At 36.9% G+C, this 17404-nt stretch overlaps 1 protein-coding gene across 1 annotated transcript in view; it reads right to left on the bottom strand.

Annotated features, from left to right (window-relative positions):
- LOC126456027 (tropomyosin Cha f 1.0101-like) overlaps positions 1-17404 on the bottom strand; it is a 98101-nt gene that overhangs the window by 53629 nt on the left and 27068 nt on the right. Inside the window, exon 4 of the mRNA XM_050091782.1 lies at positions 2994-3077. Coding sequence (XP_049947739.1) covers positions 2994-3077 — 84 coding nt within the window. The remainder of the gene's footprint in view (positions 1-2993; positions 3078-17404) is intronic.

Below are 17404 nucleotides of genomic sequence, written 5' to 3' on the forward strand. Positions count from 1 at the left end.
CACTGTTTTTCATGCAAGGCAGATATGTAAAATTCTGCTAAAGCTTTTCAGTTTGGTTTTCAGGAATCCAATTTTCTTGGAGTACCCATACTGTATTATCTCATGTTTGTTTCCTTATTATGGCTTAATGCCACATGTGCCAAAAGATGAAAACATTTACTTTAAATTCAGAAATAGTTGAAACTAGCCAATAACGTGGAATGAAATACTTTCTTTTAAGTACAAAGGCAGCCTCTGCAGTAAAGATTAATAAAAGCCACATTTCTTTAGCAAACTGACAAAAACAACTTCATTGTTCTACAAGGTGATTGATGATTGACTGGCAATAGCATGGAAATAAAATAAAATCTGTTTGACTGCCAATAATATATTTTAGTCTTCCATAATTATGTGAATGTGTTTTAATCCACTTGATAGCGCCCAGCCACAGAAATCCGTTTTGTTTTCATTTGACGTGAGAGCTGTAAACGAAGAGAGAACAGCAAAATCAGGAAACATAAATGCAGGTCACATGGAGACTCCACCCAATACAACTCAGCCTGCTCCACGCATGTGCAAGTCTGGCAGCCTGGACATGCAAAAAAGATTTTTCCGGGTAGCATCTGGCTGCTTGCAACTACTGCTTATACAGCTAACAGCCACACTTCTAGTACCAAGAAGTGGGAGAAGGTACTACTCATATGCGACTTCAGCACTGCGCATCTGCATGAGCCTGCTGGCAACAGCTCAAACTAAACTAAATTCTAAATTAAACAAATGTGACATCATGCTAATTGAAAGCAGAGGCCGCACAGGGTAGCTGCGCGGTCTGAGGAATCTTGTCACGGTCCGCATGGCTCCCCCCGTCGGAGGTTCGAGTCCTCCCTCGGGCATGTGTGTGAGTGTTGCCTTTAGCATATGTTAGTTTGAGTTAGGGACCTCACAGTTTGGTCCCATAAGACCTTACCACAAATTTCAAATTTTCGAAAGCAATTTGTTGTTATGAAGTAGTCTTTGACATTTGGCTGACAGCAGACACTTGCGTGTGTACTGTGTTTTGTTGCTATAAATGGCACATTTTCTTTGCAATTTAAGTTTTATACTAGCATTTTTCTGTGATTTTTCCTCATTGCTACCGTATTACTCTGCAGTAGCAGACTAAAGCAAAATTCTTTGTCAGAGAATCAGTTCTTACCCTGAAAAATTACAAAAATTTAACTGAACACTGAAACAATGAAAAATTTCTGGGATTTTCCCAGATTTCTCCTGGATGAGTTTTTCCTGGATTTCCCAGTTGTCCTGGGGTGTATACACCCTGATGATGCATAAAAAAATATAATAAATGGTTTTATCACTATGAAAGTATCTCTATCTGATCCAGCACACACCAGGTATTTTGTAAATTGTTTTGGTCCCAGTCGTCTATCTTGTCCCTTTTTGATGTGGGTAACCATGTTAGGTACGCAGTAGGATTAAAACTGTCCATACAGAAATATTTAGACTTACATGTTCATAAGGCTGATCAGAACAGTCATAGTGTTGGTTCAATTTGATATGTTTCATTACTGCTTGGCATGCATAGAGAGCTAGCAGCTCAGGCATCACAAGTGTGGCCCCTGCGTTGTCAGAGGGCTCTTCCAAAAGAGTACATAACAACCTCACTACATCTATCACATTGGGTATCGCTTTGGCTTTTAAGCGTATATACGAATCTACGCAGTTACCAAGCACACAGGCTTCTCAACACTAGGCAGTAGGCACTATTTAAGGTGTTCTTCCCAAACCAGTACACACAACACAAAAAAAAAAAAAAAAAAAAAAAAATTGTATATGAAACCCGAAGGGGACCGAAATTAGATAGTAGTATAACAGAAACAAATGAAAATGCTGAAAATAAATCAGCATCCACTAAAGTAGCCAGATCAACATCAAAAGCTGCCACCACAAGAAAGAAAGAGAAGTAAGGATAGTCAGTGTTGGGAGGCTGTAGCACATGAAAAGAAGTAGGTGCTGACATGCACATATTCATAAAAAAATTGTGAGCCGCCCAGGTGGGAGGCAGGAAGGCCTGGCCGAAGGGGGAAAGGGGCAGCCAGAGGGGGAGGCAGGAAGCAGTGGCCGGAGGGAGGAAAAGATTGTGAGAGAGAGAAAGAGTGGGGGAAGGGAGGAAAGGGGGCTGAGGTTGACGGGGAGCTTAGGAGGGAGGAGAGGAAGGTAACAGAGTGACGAGTGGCAGCATAGTGAGATCAAGTTTGAGAAGTTGGTGGTGTGGCCAGTGGCGGGGAGTGTGAAAGGTGGTTTGCAAAGCAGAGAGTGGTAGGGTGTTAAGGCACACTGGGGAGCAGGAGCAGTGGTGGGGTTGGCATGCATGGGCAGGTATCAGGGCAGTATTGGGGAGTTAAGGCAGTGGCATGGATGCACGACTGTAGGGCATGTATCAGAGAAGTGGGGTTGTAAGAGGAGGGGTGAGGTTATAAGAAGAAAGGTGCAATCGTAAGAGGTGATGGTGAGGGGGAAAGTGAAGGGAGAGATGAGGAGAGAAAGTGAAGGATGTAGGTACGTTGTGTTTCAACTCAATGCTTCTGCTATATGATGAATCTCTTCTCATACCTCTGTTTCTATCCCATCTATTTTCTGTTAACATATTGTTTCATAATTTTTTTAATAATCTATCACTTTCAAGTGACTATCATTTCCACTACAACTGTTGTTAATTTCCATATCATACGGCAAGTCTCCTAGCATTCTAGTCAATAAGTTCAGTCCTACTCCAGGAAAAAATCTTTCAAGTGAACTAATACAAAAGCCGGTGGCGATAATCACAGAGTAACAGGATGCAGAGGGATTCCTCAACTGAAATCCCAACCTATAAGTTTTGCTTTTTGCTTCACTACTTGAAAACTTCTGGGCTGCAACAGCATTAAGGTATGTTCCCACAAGCATTATGTACAAAAGCACACAATATTCTGCAACAATCTTAAATTTATTAAACAGTGAATTTAATGATACATTACCTCAATAACAAGAGAGAGCTTTTGCTCAGTGAGAGTGTCTATCATCTCCTGCATGCTTGTGGCATCAGTATGTTTTGGTGCTTCCTAAAATGGAGAAGTATTATCATGTTACTGCCAATAAATCTATAAGGGCACTTAATGAGGTCAAACAATAAATGGTTAACTGCAGTAAATCAGCTGTAATTGCTATAGGCATACACATTTGGATCTGCTGATACCAGGACTTACTACAGATAAATAGTGTACAGAAATTAGATGTAGTTTTAATTTAATTTCATATAAACAGTTTATAACATACAGTTTGAAGGAAGTAGCAAAATTTGCCAGAGCCGATAGATGGCAAGCTTTACACATGATGGGAAATAAATAAATACTTACAATACCACAGGGTGAAAGGTACAAATCATATGAACAACATACATTCACCACAAATTAGTATTTGTACAAAATTCAACAGCATAGTTAATAACGAAATCTAACTTTTTTTTTTGCGAAAAATAACCTTTTTCAATTGTTTTTTCAACATGAGTTAGTATTTGCTTTTGCCTAACGATTTGCCAAGTATTCTTTTCACCTAACTTCAACTCAGTTAAGAAGTAATTCTGACGTTTCTCTGCCCCCCCCCCCCCCCCCCCAGTGCACACCAGACGCCTCCTTTTAACATATTTCAACTATTCAGGCCACAATTACCTATGATGATATTTCAAAAACACTTGTTTTACTGCATGTTCTACTTTTCAAATTTGTAAACATTGTGTACACCTGCCCCCAGGGAGTGTAACATGCAATAAGCCGGTTGGACCACGTATATTCTCAAATTTACGATCTAATCCTTTTTTTCAAGCTTATTTTAAATGATTCAAACTCCCACTGTATAATATGTAGTGTTAACACAAGTAACCCCTATGAGAGGAAAAAAAACAACATTAGTGTACTATAAAAATATAAATTTTTGTTTATGTGAATATATGTTATCATAATTGTTCTATTGTGCTGTTGAGTGAATTTCATTTTCTATAAATTATTTTTGATTTAATGTCCTATGTTTCGATCTTAGTATAGCTATATCTTTACAGATGTACTTTGGAATGATGTTAACTGGGTGCCAGTTGTTTGTTTGTTGTCTGGTGGGAAGGAAGGAAGGAAGGAAGGAGATATGTAAAGTTTTCTCGAGCTACTTATAAATGAGATTTATTTCACTGAGAGAACATTGTAATTGATGGCAGCAAGGCATCTAGGGCTGTTAAATATGAAAATTACAAATGAATCAGTTTTGTCATCTGGGTCAATCCATATTAAGTGGTCCAGTGATTGTTGCTTGACCATTTTTAAATATTTTAATTTTTTTATATGTGACTTCCCTATATTTGAGAAGTTCAAAACAGTTTTTCAAAAATTATTTATCTTGCACCTTTACTGGATGGCGGCCATTTTTATTTGTAGGTGCGCGAAGATTTTTCAGTCTGGAGACATTAGCGAAAATCTGAATATCTCTGCACTGGGTTATGTTACAACATTGCAACTGACATGACTGTTTTTAGAAAAGTGTCGTTTACAACACTGCTATTACACAAAATACCCTAAATTCAAAAATAATGCAGTAAAAATTACCTCCAAAGTTTGGTATCCAAATTTTCAAAAATCCACTTTTTAGGCCCAAAAATAACAAAGAAGGAGTGATTTATGAGAGTCTATTGTTTTCCTATAGTTAGATACCGTACACAAGTAGCCTCATATAGAGCAAGAACACTTACATATGTTTCCTTAATTTTTTATGAATTTTTGAAATTTGAAAATTTCCATTTTTTTGTAAAGTTTGTGGTTAGTAATGTCAGGTGGGACTGAATATAAAAACACGATTTTTGCACAGTTTGTACACCTATTTGACAGCAACGTACTGTAAAAATTTCATCATTGATATCTGACTGTGAACCGAGATATAAATTTTTGAGAATGAAGAAGTAATTCACATTACTCTACAACTGATCTTACAGCTGTTGCCTATTTAAATGATTTATTGTTTCACTGTAATAAAATTTATTATAAGAGTCAAGGGGTATGAAAGGGAAGCAGTGGTTGGGAAGGGAGTGAGACAGGGTTGTAGCCTCTCCCCGTTGTTATTCAATCTGTATATTGAGCAAGCAGTGAAGGAAACAAAAGTAAAGTTCGGAGTAGGTATTAAAATCCATGGAGAAGAAATAAAAACTTTTGAGGTTCGCTGATGACATTGTAATTCTGTCAGAGACAGCAAAGGACTTGGAAGAGCAGTTGAACAGAATGGACAGTGCCTTGAAAGGAGGGTATAAGATGAACATCAACAAAAGCAAAATGAGGATAATGGAATGTAGTCGAATTAAGTCGGGTGATCCTGAGGGAATTAGATTAGGAAATGAGACACTTAAAGTAGTAAAGGAGTTTTGCTATTTGGGGAGCAAAATAACTGATGCTGGTCGAAGTACAGAGGATATAAAATGTAGACTGGCAATGACAAGGAAAGCGTTTCTGAAGAAGAAAAATTTGTTAACATCGAGTATAGATTTAAATGTCAGGCAGTCTTATCATGAAGTATTTGTATGGAGTGTAGCCATGTATGGAAGTGAAACGTGGACGATAAATAGTTTAGACAAGAAGAGAATAGAAGCTTTCGAAATGTGGTGCTACAGAAGAATGCTGAAGATTAGATGGGTAGATCACGTAACTAATGAGGAGGTATTGAATAGAATTGGGGAGAAGAGGAGCTTGTGGCACAACTTGACTAGAAGAAGGGATCGGTTGGTAGGACATGTTCTGAGGCATTGAGGGATCACCAATTTAGTATTGGAGGGCAGCATGGAGGGTAAAAATCGTAGAGGGAGACCAAGAGATGAAAACACTAAACAGATTCAGAAGGATGTAGGCTGCAGTAGGTACTGGGAGATGAAGAAGTTTGCACAGGATAGAGCAGCATGGAGAGCTGCATCAAACCATTCTCAGGACTGAAGACCACAACAACAACATATATTTAGTTAACACTATCACCCAATATTCATTTAGTTCATTTATTTTTAATAATGCAATATTAAACAATAGGAGCTTCCGCTTTTGTTCTATGGTAATAAAAATGCCCATTTACATTTAAGTTTATTGTCAATAAAGAAGTACATTTTTGCTGGGTGTGGCAATGTAGAAGAACATTTTTGCTGGGTGTGGCGTTGTTGTAGTCAGTCTGTTCTGAAACCTCTGTAGGAGTGGATGCACATACTTCATCGAGAGTGTAGAATGTGTTATGTGTTTTGTTCTGTGTGTAATTTGTAATTAATTTTGAGAGATTAACTGGAATGCAATAACATGGATGAACAGTGCTCCGTTAGACAGATAGCAAGTGAAGCATGTCACAAAACAGTTTACGGTTCAGTTTCAAAAAACTTGAAAAATGTCAATGACTTTGAGGAAGTTAGACAAACTTTGTTTAAATTTCGAGTAAGTTCTTCCGTAACATCAGTGTGTGAGAATCATGAGAAAAAATATATTCTGAAGTACAACCACATTTTTGGAAGAAAGTGCTGTGATCCATTTAAAGCTCATAAAAAGCCTATTACTAAAGGTTTGAGGGAAATAAAACTTGAACATTTGTCCTTGTTATATGAGAGAGAAACAGCTTCCCAAGTGAAACGTAATGTGGTTCCTGGAAATTCCCTGTGCCCAAATTGTTACTCAAAAATATTTGTTGTGAATCCAGAACCAGAATCATCTAACCTTGTTAATAACATTTATATTCCTAATGAGGAAGCTGTTAGCATATTGGATTTTGCTTGTTCTAAGTTAGCCAAATCTACTGCTTCGAAAATAATAAAATTAAGTACCAGAAAAAGAAAATAAGGTACAACAAATTTCAGACAAAATTAGAAGAGACTTGGAATCATGCTTTAATAATACAGATACTAACATTATTTCTAAAGAAGAAGAAAATCTACCAGCAGCAACATCTGACACTGAATATTTGAACTTAATAGAGAAATTAAAAGTTAAATGTTTCGTGACATCTAAAGAGGAAAAAGTTAAAATTTTAAGTTTGCTCCCTGACTCATTGCCAAGAGAAAAAAATAGTTCATGAATTCAACATTTCTCATCGTTTGATTAAACTAGTCCAAAAGTTAGTGAAAGAGCAAGGCATTCTTCCGGTTTTAGGAAAGAAGAAAGGAGTAGGTATAAGTGAAGAAACAATTTAACAGATTCAGCAGTTTTTTGAAGATGATGAAAGTAACAAAGCAGAAATGACTAACACTGTCAAATTTATATGAACTTTATGTAGCTTTCATAAATTCTCATCCTGAATGCAAAATTGGAAGGTAAAAATTTTGTGACCTCCGCCCTAAGTGATGTATTTTGGCTGGATCCTCAGGGACACACTCCGTACGTGTTTGTTTATATCATCAAAATGTCAAACTAATGATTTCAGGTGGAAAACTCAGTCATCTTAACTACAAAGAGTTACTAGGTTTAATGGTCTGTGACACTGCACGATGAGTTTGTGTAAAAAATGGCCCATTACCGAAACCGTTATTGAATTGTTTCACGAATATGATGAGGAAATTTCAGACAGTATTACCTTCAAACAGTGGGTCACAACTGACGGGGCAGATATGATAACAGTGGTTAAATATCAGGAAGAGTACTTGGAATCTTTAACTGATAACTTAACAAAAACTCAAAAGTCACCACTATGTTTCTAAAATCCAAAGTAAGTTTTTGAAGGACAAAAAAGTACAACTTCATGAAACTGAATGCATAGTGCTAGCTGATTTTGGAAAAAAATTTACATTTGTGATTCAGGATGCGATACAAGGGTACCACTGGGTCAATGACCAGGCAACAGTGCCTCCGTTTATTCTTTATTTTAAAAATGAGAAAGATGAAGTTTGCAGTTCCTCACTTTGCATTCTAAATGACTACTTGGAGCACAACACTTTGGCTGTACATGTGTTTCAAAAGTATGTAATAAATTACATAACAGAAAATTTTCCCAAGGTTGAGAAGCTGATATACTTTTCAGATGGAAATGGTAGTCAGTATAAGAACAAAAAGAATTTTTCAAATCTGTGCAACCACAAAGTAGACTTTGGGTTGGAGGCTGAATGGCACTTTTTTGTGGCACTTTTTTGCATCTTGCCATGGCAAAAATGCATGTGATGGAGTAGGAGGTACAGCAAAATGTGAAGTGAGTAAAGCCAGCCTACAAAGATCAACCACAGACCAAATTCTCACAGTACAGGACATGTATGTCTTTTGCAAGGATAATATTAAAGCCATTACCTATTTTCTGATCAAGAAAGAAGAAGTGGTTCTGCATATGAAAACAACATTTCAAACCAGATTTGAAAACTGTGAAGCAATAAAAGGAACAAGGCATTTCCACAAATTCCTTGGCACTGCAGAAAACTTAGTTCGATGCTATGTAACATCAGAAACCGAAATTTATGAGGATCATTGTATCAGTAAAATTACATCTCTGTCTTTAACATTGAACGACACAGTGGCATGTGTGTATGATGGACAGCGGTGGCTTGTAGAGGTTGAAAGAATAAGTTTGCACCACCAGGTTTAGGAACAGTCGCATCTCGAAGGATGTAAATTGAAAATATTTATTTTAAGTACGTCACAATAATATTAATGTTTATTTCAGTGATGTTTCCACTTTTTGCACATAATTCAGTACCTTACTTCAATAATACTTGATTATATCCTGCCAATATTGCAAATGAATAGGCAAAGCCGTAATGTCAGTTCTAGAGTAAGATGAATTATCTCCTCATTTTCAAAAATTCATATCTTTGTTCACAGTCAGATATCAATATTGAAATTTTTACAGTAAGTTGCTATCATATAGGTGTACAAACTGTGCAGAAATCATATTTTTATATTCAGTCCCACCTGACTTAACTAACCCCAAACTTAACAAAAAATGAAAATTTTCAAATTTCAAAAATTCATAAAAAATTGAGGAAACATTTGTAAGCCTTCTTGCTCTATATGAGGCTAATAGTGTATGATACCTAACAATAGGAAAAAATAGACTCTTACAAGTTACTCCTGGTTTGTTCTTTTTGGGCCTAAAATGTGAATTTTTTTGAAAATTTGGATACCAAACTTTGGAGGTCATTTTGACTGGTTATTTTTTGAATTTAGGGTATTTTGTGTAATAGACAATGTTGTAAAGGACACTTTTCTAAAAACAATCATGTCAATTGCAATGTTGTAAACCAGTGCAGAGGTATTTATATTTTTGCTAACGTCTCTAAACTGAAACATCATTGCGCCCTTACGAACAAAAAATGGCTGTCATTCAGTAAAGGTGAAAGGTGAAATTTTTTTAAAAACTGTTTTGAACTTCTCAATTATAGGGTAATCACAAATAAAAAAATTAAAATATTTAAATATGGTCAAGTTGAAAGGGTACAGTACCGCCCGACATTGAAAATAGGTACAACATACTTCATTATTTTTGTCACAACAACATATTTTTTCTAATAACAACTCAATTTCAATTAATACAGTGAAGCCGGATACCAGTGTGGGAAAGAATGACAATTTATTTATTTAATTGATCACATGTGCACTCTCACAAAATAAATCCCTACATCCAGTTTGGTGAGATCTGTGAAATGAATGAATGTATGGCCGTCTGCTAACCGCAGATAGTGAATGTGAATATACGATCATCTTTGAGACGATCCTTTGGCCACCTTTGTTGGAACCAAAGAGATGAAACTTACCGGAGCTTTGAGTGCCTGAAATGTGGCTGACCAATACTGTAGTATGGTCTTCCCCCACCTCGACAGAGGTGCGAGAGGACCTGAAGAACGGCCATGTTTCAGCACTCTGCTGCTGGATCTTGTGCTGTTAAGACCTGTCTTGGGTGTGCTCCGTAAAGACAAAAGAGTGGAGGCATGGTATGCATGTGGAATATTTAAGAGTAGTTTGAAATAATAATTTCTCTATTTCAGGAACTTTTGTGGGGAGAATTAAATGTCAGGCAGGTAATATTAATGGGATCGTAGTAATCTTCGGAAGTGACCAACGGTCACAATGAAACCACGTGTAGCAATAAGTTGAAATACTTCCGTGTGCTTAAATTAAGTTGAATTACTAGCGTGTGTACAATAAGTTGAAATATTTAAGAAATAGCGTGTATACCATAAGTTGAAATATTTAAGAAAGGGCGGGTGCAGGACTTGAAATTAGAGACGAGTACTTCCACGTGGTGAGTACTGTGTGAGTCTCAATCTGTGTATGAGACAAAGGATAAAGAGAAGTACTCGTCCATGGTATCAGTTGAGGACTCGCGTGTGTGATGAATATGTTCTTAATATTACTTTGCGTGGTATGATTCCGTGTGACGCTAGATTCAAACTCTGAGAGAGAAGCAAGGTGAGTCAGCCGTCTATCCAGCAACGCCACTTGGCTTGCATTGCACAAGAAGACTTGCATATATCTCCAGAGTTCATAGTAGGAAAGTAGAATTACAAAGTGGGGCAGTGTCGTGTGAAACTGGGATAAATACTAATTGAAGTGGGAAAGCTGAAAGAGATAGCGTTGTGACTATTTATTGTATTGTATTCCATGTTGTAGTGTGGTGTATGTCATGTAATTTGGGTATGTGTGGTTTGCATGGGAGAGTAGCAAGGTAGTTTCAAAAGATTAGTGGGTTATGCTTGTTCCTTCGGTACCGCTCGGTCTGGAGGCAAGTTTCGTGATGTTGATTGTGAGAGTCGAAGTGTGAGGTATAATAAAAGATCCACCATCCTATCCAGAAAGTGCACTGTAGCGTTAAATAATTACGAGACCATAAGGTAGAGAATCACCAATGTAAAGCCATGCCCACTGGGCGGAATTTCTCATGTGTTATTGTTGTAGGTTATAGAATTTGTGTGTTTAGGTTATAGAATTTATCGGAATAAATAAGATAGTGAAAAGAAAAAGATTGGTGGACTTTTCCTTCGAATTGTATGTTGTCATGATGTCCCGAATTTATAATGTGTGCGCCATTCATATTCAGTGCGGTGGCCACGTATTGAAAAAAAAGAGGAAGATGTGGTATTAACAGTGCGTAGTGAACAGTCAGAGTTCTGTAAATTACTGATAGTCAGATGTGCGTTTCCGTTGCGTATTATTCATACAGGAGGTTGATTAGTGACTTAATTGTGAGTACGAGAGTTCATGTTACTCGATAAATAAGAATGAATCCACTCGCTTGGCAGACCACTCATCTTGCAGGCCTGACTGCTTGATGCCACAGAATGAGCAAGGCACGTGGGTGCCTCTCAAAGTAACCAACTTAATTTTTATTGGACTACTTTATATGGATTGACCCGTCTACATTATTCAACAAACACATCGCCCTATGAGGTTTCCAGATCTACAAGAGAATCTGGTTCCAGGCAGAAGAAATTCAAGCAACAGATTGAAGGAGATCCTCAAAAACCAGATGAGTATTTTTTCTTTAAAACTACCACTACACTCAGCCAATATTTTTACTCCATGAACATTTATTACAATTAACGATCATCCAACTGTGCATAACAAAGGAGGTCACTGAAGAGTGGGTGAACACTAGTTACAATTTGTTGTTGGTAAACTTTACAGAAGTTGCTTGCAGTGACTACTTTTGCCTATGAATATACAACTTACCCCCTTCCACAACCATAAAGACTCTCCTTCATTATGCGATTTATGGAATATGATGTATGAGAGGATGGATGATGGTCATATCTCGTGGACTCCAGCAAGGAACATTCTTGGTCCAACTACCATCCAGTTTGAGAATGAGATTTTCGCTCTGCAGCGGAGTGTGCGCTGATAAGAAACTTCCTGGCAGATTACCATCCAGTTGCTTGGACAAAGATCCCACTCGATTCCTACTCATTTCCATTACAGTGAGAATTACATTTTTCCCTCTAGGCTCTTCCCTAACCCCATTGTTAGTTTTCCTGTCTTCCCTAATTCCCAATATGCACCTTCTCCACTGTCCACCAGTAAGCTACTATTTTGCGACCCATTCAGTCACTGTCTTCAACTAACCTAAATTTAAAAACTCGTGGACTGGTTCTTTGATGTGAATTGTTTATTTCTACTACTTTATAGAGCTGATTATACATTATTCTAGAGTTATTGCAATTTATGTTAAAACTGTGTTTCGAACTACTTCTATTACTTTTTCCATTAGATGTTGGAAGTTCATCAGCATTAGACACAAACAGTAGCAGTTTACAATGATGTAAGTAAAATGAAAATGACAAACATATGATAGTTACATGTTCTGTAGACAATTTGAACAATTCTTTTATCAAAATGATTTGGAACAGAAAATCCTCTGCCACACATTAGATGGACAATACATAGACATGTTTCATAACATTAATAAAATGGGGAAGATTTCATATATTTTAATTACATGATGCTGTAAAAATTTCTGTTATTTCTTAAGTTTCATGTTATGAGTGTGGGACATGGCAATGACAGAAGGAACAGTCTTCCTGTCGAGAAGCTGTCATCATTGCAGGGCTACACTGGTGTCAAATTGTAAGTCATTTTCCAAAGAAGAATCCTGAAGTAACTCACCTGACCCTGCATGAATAACGATAACAAAAGAAATCTGCACTCTGAACTGTAAAATATGTTAAACGATGTCCTGAGTTTATGTTCAGTTTCGGTCATGATAAGTCGGAAGCTATTAATACACTTCATTAATGTTTGAGACATAGCTATATTATTTGAATTTGTAATACTTATGAAATAAAGATTTAAAAAGTGAAGAAAAGTATTTAAAAATTTTAAATTCTATCTGAAGAACAATTTTATGAATTACTGTTCTACAGAGAAGTTCTTTTAGATTGAGTGAAATTTCTTCTAGGCTGATGTGTCACTTATCATATGTATCACAAGAACTGATACGGAATAGTAATATATCTGAATTATTGTAATTACACTACTGAGTTTGAGTTGACTCTATTTCATGATATTTGAGTGAAAGTGTTACTTAGGGGATGTTTTCCAAGGCTAGACTGACTTTATCTCTATTCTGTAATGAAAAAACAAGAATTTAACGATAAAAGAAACATGCAAGTGACAGATCATAAATAACAAACAGCGATTATCTTTGTGACTACAGTGAAGCGTAAGCAAACAATACTAATATCACTGGAAACTACACATTACGAAAGAGTCAATATTAATGTAGTGTTGTCATACCTAGGAAAGAATTATGATGAAAGAATATAAGGTGCTGAGAGCCACAAGGGTATAAAGCACACCATTATCATTCTGACATTGTAGCATGCATGCTCCTGATATCTGTCGATCTTATGGTGAACTAGTGTTATCTATATCTGTAGGCCCAATTTGTGTACATAAAAATTCACGAAAAGCTGGTGCATCGATTTTTCTGATATTTATTTACAAGTGGGCCAAAAGCGTAATTCCTTTGATCTGTGCTGCCCAGTTGTTATCTAGAACTGCCAATGTAATTTAGTGTCTACATCATGTACGTAGTAGTAGTAGTAGTAGTAATTGGAGGTATATTGGCAGTTTTATATAAAACTCAAGCCACTGAAATGTACTTAATGAAAATGATGATAACAAAGTCCATGAAGTTGGAATAGGTCATAATTTTATATGTAGTGCACTCAGTATCTGCTCTTCATGTTCTGATTTTAGTTTCAAACTAGTTACAAAGTCTACAACTGTCAACAGACACTATTGGGTACTTTTTTTTTCCTCTCAGAAAATACAGGATGTTGAGACTTGGTTAAAAAATCAGTTCAGACCTATGAGATTTGTGTATCGGCTAGAAACTGGACTTCCACAAAGCTCTATTTTTGTAAAAACTTTGTGTGTGCGCTTTGGACCTCATATCTTCAAGCTGAAAACATTTATCTATAACTGATTGTAAAGCTTACTTGAGTTATGTTGTAAGTTGGTTCTGGGTACTTTCAAAACTGAATATCAACAGGTCAGAGATAGTAAACTGCATCAAGCTCACACTAAGTTAATATACGTGAGGTAATATATCAGTGGATGAACACAACTGTGCTAAAGCTATTTTCAAATCTTGAACACTGAATCTACTATTAATGATCAAAAGCTTAAGCCCTCGATGACCAACTATCAAATACTAACCTGCAACCTAAATATACTTATCTCTGAAACAGTGGTGTGCACCTGTTGTACGAATTAAGCATTGCAGAAGTAGCAGCTCATGAGTGATGAGTAGCACCTAATATGGTGTGTAAAGATCAATGGGTCACTGAAATGTGATTGATGTTATCATTAACGCACACATTATTTTTAAGTCCTTGTCATGCCACTACAATTTTTGGCACTTTAGGTTCAAATGGCTCTGAGCACTACGGGACTTAACTGCTGAGGTCATCAGTCCCCTAGAACTTAGAACTACTTCAACCTAACCAACCTAAGGACATCACACACATCCACGCCCGAAGCAGGATTCGAACCTGCGACCATAGCGGTCGCGCGGTTCCTGACTGTAGTGCCTAGAACCGCTCGGTCACCCTGGCCGGCGGCACTTTAGGAATCTGAAAAGTTCTTCTATTGGTGATCAGAATAGTTTTAGCGATATGTAATTCCTTCCTCGACTCCCCTATCCTGATGAAGTTGTTGGTCCAGTCTATAATTTTGCCCATAGCTTGCACATGGGCCATTCATTTCTGAAGCTGGTTTGTCCATTCCTCGATTAAAATTCAATGTTTCTTTTCTAAGGTGGTCGGGGAATATTTTCACATGTGCTTTGTGTGTTTTGGAGAGGATGCTGATACTTCTATTGTTCTTATTCCATGTATGGTCTTTTGTCTCAAGAAGTAAATGAAACAATGCAAGCATTGTCCCAATTTTGGTGAAATTTCTGTCTCCCAGATACCCTATAAATAACTGTCCTATAGTAAAATTGGTGAAATAAGATTCCTTACAGTTGCAATGAGCTTGACTTCCCTATGGCAATGCCTCAACATTGTTGCAGCTCCATGGACTGCAACTGTTTTCAACTGTACCCATTTGCACTTCTCAGCCAGATATCAGGAATATTCTTTCGTTAATTCTACTACAGATCCTATTGTATTACATTTCCTTCACTTCCATCAGATCTATTAAAAAAGCTGTAATTTCATGACAAATTTGCTTTCTACATATCTCTTCTTCTTTTTTAACTTGCTAATGCTGTTCAGTAAAACAGTATGTTTTTGTGTCTCTTACCTACAAGAGATAAACATGCAGAGGACCAGGACAGTGCAATGAAATATGACAAACTATCTAACCATTCAATGAAGATCTCATAAATCTAACATTCTAGAGATTAAGACCTCAATAAAATATGACCCCTAATGATGGCACAAATATGCTGAAAAATGTCTGAGTAATAAGATTTTGTGGTTCGTTGTTATAAGGCAGAACTCAATTCCCATAAGAAAATAGTAGTTTTAAAACACCACTGGTAAGCATCGGGATTTGAACTGACAATTGCACGAGAAGAGTGCTGCCCCACATAGGTAACGTGGCACTACAGCTGCAAAGTACTCATTCAACACTCTTGTGATTGTTAAGGCAGATACCTCAACGTGAGAGCTAAGGACAGTTGTAATGCTTTTATGAATAGCTGGCATCAAAGAACTGAATTTTCAAACTATGTCTCAGAACTGAATTTTTAAACTATGTCTCATATTTTACACACAAATGATTCAAAATACTTCACTAAGCTGACATGAGAATATCAATGGCCATTTTACAAACATTTCCACTGATGGTACCAAGTATAAGCTACACTGACAGAAGAAAGAAAAGGTTTTCATGCATGATATCGGTTTCTTGAGTGGTTCTCAATGCTAAACTCTGTCTGTACTATCCATACTTCGCAGACGAGGTGTGGTTGGGCATCAAGTTGAAGTAGCAACAATATATCACAAGGATAACCCAAGCAGTCTTATTGTCATTTTCGAAATTTGCATACAGAGCTAAGGGGCAGGTAGGAATTATATTCAGTGTTAAACTCTTGTGAAAAGATCAATTTACGCTCTTTTTTTAATTTTTCTTTTCATTCGCAACTTCTCAGAGTAGAGCGGGCTCTTTGATATCTGTTCGAGTGAAGTGGGCTCTTTGATATCTGTCCCATTAAAGAGTCATAGTTAGTTCTATTCAGCCAATAACCAGACAATCTGATAGTGAGACAACTGGAGAATCCCAACCGGGAATAAATGGGAGGAGCTTACCAGTTCCAGCATATGCCTTACAATCACTGGAAAACTCCTGAAAACTTGAGCTGGAAGCAGGGGATTGGAATTACATTACTGCCGACACCATAAATTAAGAGGTTTTTGTTTCTATACAGCACCCTCCTGTTGTGCAGTTCCTCCCAAATTTAGCTCTTGATAGTTTCACAGCAATTGCAACTTATAGGCTATCAGAACATTTATATAGAATTATTTATGAGTGATTGCTGCATCAAACTACTATGTCTGTAGTGCTGCATCTGCTGCTGAACATCACTCACTCAGTAGTAAAATGATAAAATTTATTTCAGTCCATCCACTGACAACATACTGTATTTTATATGGACTATAAGACGCATTTTTTTCTCTAAAAAATTGCCTCCAAAATTTAGGTGCACATTATACTCAAAATTAATATAAAAATGTCCTGTGTTTGGTTTAATATTTCTGTCAGTCTTAAAAATGACCATAATCCAATGCCTCTCTCTGCCAGGCAACACTGGATTCAACCGGCAACAGCAGTGTCCTGATGCAATGAACACGAGTTGCGGGGATTCACTAGCTTGCTAACACTGTTTCCCTCCTGCACCATCACCATAAACACAGAACACTTTCTAGCCTGTGATGTGTCATTTCAGTCAACACAGCCAGTGAACTTGAACTGAAGGTTATTTGTATTATTGCGATCAGTTTAATATTTCTGTTAGTAGCTAGTTTCATAATGGATAAAATAAAAGATATTCATATAATGCGGGTTATAAATTGAAAGTAATAGCACATACATAAGAACATGGAAACAGAGCAGCACAACATGAAAGGATGACAGTGTTGTGTATCTTTTTATGTCCACTTGTTTTTATAGTTACGCTTTTAGCACCTTTCATGGCAACAGTTCTGTTACTTGGCACATCAATTGTCAGAAGAGTTTCATCCATATTCACTATTTGGTTTAGTACTACACTGGTTTTCTTTCAATGTTGAATAATAACATATTGATGTCTCAACAAATAATCCATTTAAAGTGTATACGGGAGAGGAATGGCACAAATGGGTGATGGATGAAACACAACATGAATTCATGCCGAAGCAAGCTTTAAAATAATCTACAATCAAACAAGTGTGTCAGTGGATAAAACAGTCGTCATCGAATGTGAGAGA

The sequence above is a fragment of the Schistocerca serialis genome, chromosome 2 (assembly GCF_023864345.2).
Source record: "Schistocerca serialis cubense isolate TAMUIC-IGC-003099 chromosome 2, iqSchSeri2.2, whole genome shotgun sequence".
NCBI lineage: Eukaryota > Metazoa > Arthropoda > Insecta > Orthoptera > Acrididae > Schistocerca > Schistocerca serialis.